Source organism: Nymphalis io, chromosome 27 (assembly GCF_905147045.1).
Source record: "Nymphalis io chromosome 27, ilAglIoxx1.1, whole genome shotgun sequence".
NCBI lineage: Eukaryota > Metazoa > Arthropoda > Insecta > Lepidoptera > Nymphalidae > Nymphalis > Nymphalis io.
In genome coordinates this window covers 964,639-975,516 of record NC_065914.1, presented here as the reverse complement: position 1 = coordinate 975,516, position 10,878 = coordinate 964,639, and the positions used below count along the sequence as shown (strand labels likewise).

At 37.8% G+C, this 10,878-nt stretch overlaps 1 protein-coding gene across 1 annotated transcript; it reads right to left on the bottom strand.

The window, feature by feature from the left end:
* Nucleotides 1-258: 258 nt before the first annotated feature.
* Nucleotides 259-10,245, bottom strand: LOC126778702 (uncharacterized). Its single transcript, XM_050502320.1, has 5 exons — nucleotides 9,006-10,245; nucleotides 4,956-5,064; nucleotides 2,649-2,937; nucleotides 1,530-1,685; nucleotides 259-1,111 (listed from the first exon to the last, which is right to left on the bottom strand). The coding sequence occupies exons 1-5, from the start codon at nucleotides 10,064-10,066 to the stop codon at nucleotides 369-371; spliced, it is 2,358 nt and encodes a 785-aa protein (XP_050358277.1). The 5' UTR covers nucleotides 10,067-10,245; the 3' UTR covers nucleotides 259-368.
* Between the last annotated feature and the right edge of the window lie 633 nt (nucleotides 10,246-10,878).

Genomic DNA, 10,878 nt, shown 5'->3' with positions numbered 1-10,878 from the left:
TTTGATCACAAACGTTTCATTAAAGATCGATTTCTATTTATAAAAAAATAAACGATTAGTTTTGCTTACGGATAGTAATAGTAGCCGCACTAGTAACCGTCATCTTCATACAATTAGGGTTAGTAAACTATGTGTTACACGTAACCTTCTGGTGAATGATCGGCTGGAAATTCGCGGGTGGCCCCCCCATGACAAATATGCCCCCCCCCCTCTACACTCGCAACGCTCCCCTTCACCCCCCTCCCCCGACACCGGCACGTCACGATGCCGCGAACGTAGAAGCCGAGCGAGCAGCCGACGGTCGCTCGTGAACGCCTCGTAAGCAAAATTAATCGCGTCGTAAGTATGGTTATCGATTTAGTTCGCTGTTAGAGTTTAATTTTTTTAGGGCTCCTGTTTAAATCAGATTTAGCTCGCTTGATGACGCCGGTGGGCGGCGGAGGGGTGGCGGCGAGCGGGGCCGGGGGGGGCTGCACGACTTTGGGCAAGATTTTAACGAACTTCATCGGAACTGTCGCCTGTAACGGTATAAAGTTTTGCGCCAGCGTTATGACCTTGGGGGGTTCGGCCGCGTCCGCCTTCGGTTTGTTGAACTTCTTCAGTATCAGCGGCCGGTTCCGTTGCTGCGCGAGCGACACGAACTGCGTCACGACCGGTATATTCTGCAGAATGACCGGTTTCCGCTTCTTTATCTTTTTCTTCGGTTTGACGACCACCGTGTTCGTCTGTTCGTTCGTTCCTCTTCTCGCCGTCTCGATCAGCGGCTGCGGCTCGTTATTGGCGTCGAGCGTTACGATGTGCGCAGGCACCTTTTCCTTCGACTCCGGGGGCGCCGCCTTGGGTGACTTCAGTTCCTGCAGGTTGACCTTACCCTCCGAGTCCTTGACCAGCATATACGAGTTGAAATCCTTCGTTTCGTTCCCGTCGAAGTACTTGGAGGACGTGAGCTTGTTGGCGATCAACATGGACAGCTTGCCGATGGAGAACTCGGTGAGCAACAGGTTGACGTTGCTGCCCGAGTCGTTGTCGATGGTGGGGTCGGCGCCCCCCTCCACCAGTGCGTCTATGGTAGAGTAGAAGTTCGGCGACACTTCTGTCTTGTTCCCGCGACCTGCGACAGTAAGGACATCTTATCATTTCATAGAATTTCTCAAATTTTCTGACTTATTGTGAAATGAACGTTTTCATTTGTTATCTCGCCATGATCAAGCCACTAAAGCGGAAGGAATTTAAACTACTACGACACTACGGATAAAAAATAAATATTTGACTTAGATGCAGCCCGCGACCTGGACAAGGACATCGGCATATGAACAGAATAAAAAAAAATATACTTCAAGCAAGCAGTGACAGGAAACATCCCCAGAACCTGCAAGTCTCGAATAAAAATCTGCCACATGTGTATCACCAATCCGCATTGGAGCAGCCTGTATAAGTCCCGAGACTTGAAAAGCCTTAGCCCAGCAGTCACTCGAACTGCTAATTTACTTCCAAGTGTGTATTTTTTCAAGGCTCACAACAGTACTTACTGTAACAATCCAGACAGGCGGCGGTCACCGCTAAGTACAAAGCGGTGTTCCCACAGTTGGGCATCCTCATGTTGATGGTACTCGGAGCCGCTTCTATCAACAGCTTAACGTTTTCGCTCTTCCCTTCCTTGCTGGCCAACATCAGCGGGGTGTACCCTGGGAAACGGTTATAGGACCTCTTTTATTCGTCTTATTACATAAAAACAAATTTTACTGAAGCTTTTGAGTTTTAGTGACTAATAAATTGTTACTAGATGTTATAATTATTATTTACTAATACTTTTTTTTTATTACAGAATTATTAAACAAATTAAGCACATGAAAACTTTGTGGTGTTGCCCGGCTTTGATCCTCGATCATCGGTTAAGATTCACGTGTTCTAACCGCTGGGCCATCACATCTGTGTTTATAATTCATCTCGTGCTTTACGGTGAAGGAAAACATCGTGAGGAAACCTGCATGTGTCTAATTTCACTGAAATTCTGCCACGTGTGAATTCTACCAACCCGCATTGGAGCAGCGTGGTGGAATAAGCTCCAACTCTTTTTTTCAAAAAAGGAGAGGAGGTGGGCTTAGCCCAGCAGTGGGACATTCACAGGCTGTTACTTGTCTGTACAAAATTGAATTATAAAAATTAAAAGAAAATCTTAAAAGAAAAAAGCTACGGTACAAATCGTGACCGCGTGGAATGGTGGCAAGAATACTAGCAGCATTTTCTCTTTTGAATCGCAATTCCGATGATACTATATACTATTATAAAATATTATAAATTATGTCATTACACACTATAGCAGGCTTTTTTTTATAGAATAGGAAGGCGGACGAGCATATGGGCCACCTGATGGTAAGTGGTCACCAACCTCGGGAACTAAGATTTTATGTCCCTTGTGCCTGTTATTACACTGGCTCACTCACCCTTCAAACCGGTTCAGAACAATACCAAGTACTGCTGTTTTGCGGTAGGATATCTGATGAGTGGATGGGACCTACCCAGACGAGGTCGCACAAAGCCAGTACAAGCACAGACTTTATATTACAGTGCAAATGTCCACGGGCAATGGGGACTTGACATCGAAGTGGATTATTACTAGTCTACCTTTATATTTTAAAACTAATCACCCTGGTCGTCGCACATCACGCACATCTTGTACAACAGATGGTCAGCTAACTCCTCGTCGGTCTTCCTCTCGAACTGCGGCCTCCACAGGTCGCCGTGCTGCTGCAGGACGTCCCGGGCGCGGCGCGCGGCGGCCCGCAGCAGCGCGGCGAGCGCGGCGGGCGCGGCGGCGGCGGCGCGGTGCGCGGCGGCGCGCGCGTCCCCGTCGGCCGCCAGCGGGTCGGCGCCGTGCCGCAGCAGCTCGCTCACGCACTCCGCGCTGTCCTGGAACAGCGCCATCTGCAGCGCCGTCTGCGACACGGGGGCAACCTCCAGTTTAGTGCGAGTCTCGTGTAGGACCGAGTCGGACCCCCGGCCCGTATACCGTCGTCCTATTATTGCATCCGCGGTCCTCCAGTTCGAGATCTTCCGGCTGCGTGATCTCCTGGATTTAAGACCTAGCAGACGCCGAGTTATTCGTGAGTTAGTTTTATGTATTTAAGTCTTTTCATGATCGGTTGTGACTTGTCGTGATACACAATGCATCGACCCTTCATCATCGGTGGACTTTTGCCAGTCGGTGTGACATTTACGAGCGATTACCGGACAATATAAACCAGATTTGGAATTAGCTAAAATCGAGTCACCACTTTCGAAGTTAGTTTGTGATCCGCGCGCTATGAGAGTGGGGGGGGGGGGGCGGAGCGAAAGCGATGGAGCGTTAGTAATGAGCTTCTGAACAATAACTATCCGACTATAGCAAAGCACAGAGAGAGTTGTGGTTATAGAAGATTATGTCTATGTAGACATATATGTATGTTGAGTGTTTGTGTGTTTAACTGCTGGAAAAAAAATCGTAAAATAAAAATAACTAAAATAATCGTACGATCACGAATTGCTTAATAATGAAGTGATAAATAATAAAAAGTTACTGACAACATCTCGCGAGCATCGACGCGGGTTTGAACCCGCCTCGGGGTCTACGGACTTATATCGTACAGCTCACCTAGTACGGTAGTACGAAATATGAATCGAACTTGGGTTGCTTAGCATTATTACATACTACAAAATATTTAGTTACGTGTTTACTGCATTATTTATTATAACCTTAATATTGTATATTTTGTATTAGAAATAAGCTAAGTTGTATTTTGGATAAATAATTAAATATATAGTCTCAATAGACCAACGAGGCAGTAAAGATCACCAACTTACATAGACATTGGGGATATAAGAAATAACAAGCATCCCTTACATCGTCAAGATGTCATGCCTTGTATGCCTGTAGTCACACTGACGTCTGGCTCAGTCACTTAGTATTACTTGGCTATGATACACGATGAGTGGGTGGTACCTACTCAGAAGAAAGCCCTACCACCCATAAACAATATACAAAGATAGCACAACGTCTGCCAAGGTTTGGTATATTTCATAACAATATGGAATTTATGAATGAACATTCGTGTCATAACTGATCACGTACATAGCTTTATTTTATCACGTTTAGATAACAAATTAAAATATTCTTGGAAATTTCCATATCTGATTAAAAATATGAATAAAAAGTGCATATATATGCGCGGCAGAAGTAATACGTCATCGCGTACGGCGTGCACGTACCATCCTTCTTATTTACTATTATTTTTTTTTATTTTTTTTTATAGAATAGGAAGGTGGACGAGCATATGGGCCACCTGATGGTAAGTGGTCACCGAATGCCCTTAGACATTGGCATTGTAAGAAATGTCAACCATCGCTTACAGCCAATGCGCCACCAACCTTGGGAACTAAGATTTTATGTCCCTTGCGCCTGTAATTACACTGGCTCACTCAGTCTTCAAACCGGAACACAACAATATCAAGTATTGCTGTTTTGCGGTAGAATATCTGATGAGTAGGTGGTACCTACCCAGACGAGCTCGCACAAAGCCCTACCACCAGTAAATTACTACTATTATACAAGGAATGTATTCTAGACGCGATAGTATGCAACTATATTAATTACCACATTACAATATATATTATTTTATTAAATTATTACGGTATTATTGTCTGTAAGAAGTTATAAATAAGATTGAACAGATTATATATATTTTTTTTATAAGTTAACTATTACGAGTGGTATGTAACAAATACATATTTAGCGCTCAACAACTTTATAGTTTCATTTTTTAACGTCATATCCGTTCCACATTGGAATCGTGATATACCATGTGGTGTTAACCCGAATAAGAATGCATTATCCTGCGTTCATATGTGATCACACCCGAATGCTGAATGCCGAATCGACCACGCTCTCATCGTTAATTCAAAAAAACGTATCGCCTTACCATGTTACTCCCGGATGGGACGTCAACTGATTCATGTCGACTTTTCAACACCAGGCACTGTCGTTTCAGTAACTGCACATCGTTTCTGAGCACGGCCCAGTGGATCGGGCTAAAATTAACACGAACAATGTAAATATTAATTTATTTTATATTTTTATCTTATTTATTTTGTGTATAATTTATTAACAAACTAGCTACCCGTACCAGAATGCGCGTGTAGAATAAGGATGTGCATAATTGGTTTAAATCGTGTAAGGTTTTACTGATTTTTAATAATTATTTTGAGATTTTTAGAAAATAATGGTTTTACTTTTTAACTAAATGAACAATGGTTGAAAATTATTGAGCGTAAAAAACTACGCGATATAAAAAAAACAACACAGAAAAATTGACTCGCTTGATGGTAGTCCGGTTGATTGCAGGAATTCCAATGAAAATTGTAATAAAATTGTAAAATCATCTCAATCTTTATTAGAAAACTAGATAAACAAAATACACATTACAAATTTATAGCAGAAACACGCCGTCTAAAAGATTGTCCTGTGGCATTGTACACAAGACGCTGGCACTATTGCATCTGCACCGTTCTAGACTCGGCCTTTGTAAAATATTAATTGGTAATAAATTATATTACAAGTTATGTGTGAAAAAATGTTAATAGTAATTGTGAAAGATTGTTTTACTGGGGTATTTTTACAATACAACGATATTGTACATAGCATATAATACTATTAACGAAATTTAACGCGCTACAATGTAACGTAAGTGTGTACAGCACATTCACTCAACTCCAACTCCTGTCACTTCTGCGACAGCTGAAAGATCTTTCAAAAACAAAATATTATTTTTTTTAAAAATTGTGCGATTTTATGTGTACATAACAAATATTATTTTGACGTAATATGACGCTCAAAGTGTCATCGTCAGTTATCTGCCGCATACCGAGCGCTACACCACCTTGTTACACCATGCCTTTGTTACACCTCAAATATTTATGAAACACGTCGCTGAAACTCGCCGACAGAACTAGCCGACAGATGACATTCCTGAGCCTAAACTTTTCTACGAGACTGTACTACTTTGTAGCTTATATAAACTTTTAAACGCATTGACTTAGAAACTTGGAATTTTGTATGCTAGTCAATTAAAGATACCTCAAAAATAATAGTGACCACAAAAATAAGGCGCAGAAATTTTAAGCATTTTAGCACATACGGAATTTACATCTCATTATAAAGATGATGTATGGCTTTATACTAATAGGAATAAGCGCAAGTCCTTTTTAATACGAAATATTTTATATATAAGTTCACATTCCAATGCCCGTTCAAAACATACCTTTTATGTCCCAATGTGTGGAACGAACTATGCTAAAAATCGCTTTTTGGTGAGAGCATGTGACAATTATAATAAGCGCTACACTAATATACATATCTTGAACGAAAATGTATTTAAGTTCTTAGAAGCCTTAAAAAATTGTATTTGTCATTAATATTCTTTATTTTATATTAAATCGGTTTTTTTTTGTTCTGATTTTGAAATTACTTTTTAATACTCGACTTTATATATTTTAATTAATTGTTAAATAACTTATTATTGTTAGGTTCACTCCATGTTTGAATGTAAAAGTGGAAACTTTGTTGGCTTATGTGAGACTTATTTTTTTAGACATTTAAATTATGCTGTATGTTTCCCAAAATAAAAAAAATAAGTTTAATAGTGGGAATTGAGCTCCCCCTCGCCTCAAACGCCCCCTTCGGAAGCTCGATTCGTTCTCTCTACACCGGGGCCTCAGTCCACCTAGCTACGCGACTGCTTATTCTCTGTCGCTTTCTGGTCAGTTTGGTGATTTCCTTGGGTTTGGGATTGAACTCATTCCTTCGTCGTGTCAAAACTTGTGAGCCGTCCATCGATGATGATGAATTGTTCTTTGTTATATAGAAAGCAAACAATGAGTATTGATACATTACACACTTCGTTGGTGCTTCGTGTCTGTATACTTCACGATGTTTTCAACTTTTTGTTTAAATAAAATAACTGGGTACAATAAATAGAAGTTAGTTATTACATAAAGAGGAATTATTGAGTTTTTGAACTCTGATTAATAACAATCGTCATTCCGGACCGGCAGCATCAGGTTTAAATTCAAATCGTTTTAATGAAAAGTACCGATATCTTTAAACATTTACAAATTGATTTTTAAATATATTTTAATATTTAACACAGACACGCTTCCTCACGATGTTACCCTTTACCGCCGCGCACGAGGTGAATTATATACACAAAATAAGCTCATGAAAAATCAGTGGTGTTCGACCAGGTTGGAGACCGCAGTCTTCGGTTCACGGTGACACGGAGTCACGTTTCGTGAAATGTTAAAATAGCAAGATATGCACTTTCACATTCGCAACGATCGGGGAATTCCCGAGAGGGGCTGAGGGGCGGAGGGGCTGAACACGACGCCGAGTGTTCACCATAAATATCATATTATTATTATGTTTACACTGCTCTCTGATGTTATATTTGAATTGATTAATATATAAAATACTAGCTACTGTCGCGGGCTCGCAAGGGCATAATAAAAGTATATACAAAACGGTTATTTTGAAGAACAAACACAAATTTAAATTCTCATTTTTTGGGTTAGGAACCTTCGCGGCAATACGCAGAACAACTAACCACAGTATCATCACAATCGGATGAATGGTTTAGCATAGAGGACGAACATACAAACACAGATTTTTATTTATTAATAAGACGAAAACTATGTAATTTAAGTAATTTGTCATTACACTATAAAATATCAATAATACAATACATCTATTAAGATTATCTAATTGTGGAGAAAAATAACAGGCTACACGTGTGTCCCACAGCTGGGCAAAAGCCTCCTCTCCTCTTGAGGAGGAGGAGATTGTTTCACCACACCGTTTCAATGCAGGTGTACCTAACAACGTAAATTTCATCCAACACATGGAGATCATCACGGTGTGTGAAACAAGGACCTCAGGGTCTGCAGGCATATAAACTGGACACCAAATAACTATACCAGCGAGATTTTGAAGGAATAATATAAATTTTGTGCTATAATGTATTAAAGTGATAAACGGAATGTTACATTCCGAGGAGACTATCTATAAATTATCAATATGCAGTATTTTATAATATAAAAACTCTGTATAGATTATATATCTTGATGTTATCATATATTAAGAAGTAAACATCCCATATCACTCAAACTAGTTGGTTTTGTCAACCGCGAAATGTAAAGAAAACATTAATTTTATTATATCATAGAAATATACTGCTACAGTTTGAATCAGTTAAATTTAAATCAAAACTAAATATGTCTCGAATATGTACATAAAATTACCACAATTTTAAAGTTATACAAAGACCAGCTACATCATTGAAATGGGTTTTTTTTTTAAATACATATATACATTACTGTATTTTAACTGGTGTCATAATTGTTAATAATAAAATTAATTTCTTTTTTCCAATAATTTCAGAAGATCAAAATATAATGTTTCGTTTGAGTTGTTTGATGTTTATTTAGCATAAAGCTTCAACTAGTTCAAAATTGATTGTACTAAGATGACTTATAAATCGCTCAATTTTATAAACTATTCCAATCGAAGCAGTAGATGTAGATTCTCCTTAAATCTTCAAGTTCCATGCAATTTGATTATAACTACTGTAATGTGCATTACAAGCAGTTCTTGATTAATGTATATTTGTTTATAAAACAACACTATTTTACTTAACTATTTATATACACTTTAATTTTATTTCCAAATATCTAAAAAACTTTGCTAACACTCACTAAATTTTGCAAAACTATAATGAATTTCATAGAATATCCAAGATTTCAACATTTGTTTAATCATATTCAATTATGTATCCCGTATAAAAAATCTATGATTAAAAACTCAAAGCTCTTTTATCATGTATAAAATCTTGTCCCCAATAGCATATTATATTTATTAATATTACTTTAACATAAAGTTTATTTATCAGTAAATGTATATATTATATGAGGATACTTACAGATTCTGATTGTTGTCTTCATGCAGGCAGTACTTCCAATCAATGTAACCTTGGTGCAAAACAATTTTCTTTCGATCACTCGGCTCCAAATGTGCTAAAACCTCCGGCGTGGCCAAGTGAAATATATCAGGATTACCTTTTATTTTTACTAATGAACCATCCATTGTAACAATTGTCGTGTATTCAGGAACAGTTTCTTTTGTATGTTTATCTATATTCATCAACAGGGATTTTGGGTTTTCTAATATGTCTGGTATGTTGTAACTGCCTATTGATACATTACCACTGCTTATTTCAGAAATGTTGCTGTCTTCGTCAAGCAGAAGTCTTATATCTGGCAATAGATTACTTTTAACTTCTTCTGTACTATTATTATTAATAAAATTTTCTTCTTCAACTGACTGTTCCTCGGACTTGCCTACTTTCTCTGTTTTGATTTGATCTGGTTCAATGAGGTTTTTCGGATGAATTACAATTTTCTTCGTCAGTTTCTCTGGTAACATGTCATCTTGTACGATGTAAGATCGTACCGGTTTCTTTTTGATAGATTTCCGTTGTTTCTCACGCATAAGTATTTCTCGACTTGATTGATACGTCTGAGTAGACTGGTCAGCACGCCCAGTCTTAGTACTGACGTGAGTATCTAAGCTTAATAATGATAGGATCCCTTTTACTTTTAAATCCTGACTTATAACTGAGCACAAAGCACTAAAAACTATATCATAGTTGTTTTGCCCAATGAGACTCGTCACGGCGTCCGAGCTCAACTCAACGGTGGTAGAATCTTCACCTGTGTAGGTAGCAACAGTTCGACTGCTGTTTTTTAATATATTAAGTCGATTGGTAATTATTAAGTTAGGGTATTTCCCGTTAAATACATCTCGTTCACTTGTTTTATATATGATGTCTTCCTTGTACAACTGCTGGTTTGCATTTTTAACACACCGAAACAATAAATTATAGTTCGATTTTAATTCATCACAAGACGTTATAGCATTTTTTTTAATAAGAACAGGCAAGGTACGTATCTTAACAGTTTTTGGTGGTACCGTGTCAGACATATTGTTTCACTAAGGTAAATTAGTACATAATAACTAATACTTTAAATTTTAATACATTATTTCTATAAAAACCACTGGCTTACGTCAACCTTATCAATTCATTGCTTAACTTAAAACGCAAACGTACACCAAGTACCAACAACCAAATGATAAATACTAAAATATATCTGGGGCATCCCCATAAAATATCATGCATGCCAAGGATATTGAAGACTACAGATTATACATACGAGATTTGAAGGCATTGACATATTTGCGCAACAGATTAAAAAAAAATCTTCTCGATCTTCACAAACATTTTTACCACGAAAATGCCGGCAGAGTCGCCACTGTATTATGAAAATATTAAAACAACTTTTTATTAAAAATAAATTTATTTGGGATAGACTAAATTTACAGATTGCAATTTGATGATACAGATGGATGTTATATACTCGCCACTTTACATGGCTATATTTTGAGTTTTACCCCTTTTTATCATATATATATATATATATATATTTCTATATATACACAACAACACAACATACAACTTATACTTTTTTTGTATTCTGATTGGTTAATTTTTAGTTCACTTTTTGTATAAATACTCGTACCGTTTTTCAATAAATCATTCCACGAAATTCTACTGTTCTATAAGAAGAAGTTTTATTTTACTGCTACAACGGACCTCCTAAAGATCGAAACTCTAAACCGGTAGCTTTACAGTTAATTTAAGCTCGTTAATTATTTATTTACAAATTACTTTTGAACTTAATGTCTCTTTAATGACAATACATTAAGTTCGTTATACCGGATGTGGTTTCCTATTT

What these genes read in the sequence shown, in the direction of transcription:
- LOC126778702 (XM_050502320.1), bottom strand. Translation starts at nt 10,066, where the DNA reads ATGTCTGACACGGTACCACCAAAAACTGTTAAGATACGTACCTTGCCT. An exon ending in CGTGATGTGCGACGACCAGG is followed by an intron (nt 1,686 to 2,648) that starts GTGATTAGTTTT and finishes ACCGTTTCCCAG; the next exon opens with GGTACACCCCGCTGATGTTG. An exon ending in CGCCTGTCTGGATTGTTACA is followed by an intron (nt 1,112 to 1,529) that starts GTAAGTACTGTT and finishes TTACTGTCGCAG; the next exon opens with GTCGCGGGAACAAGACAGAA.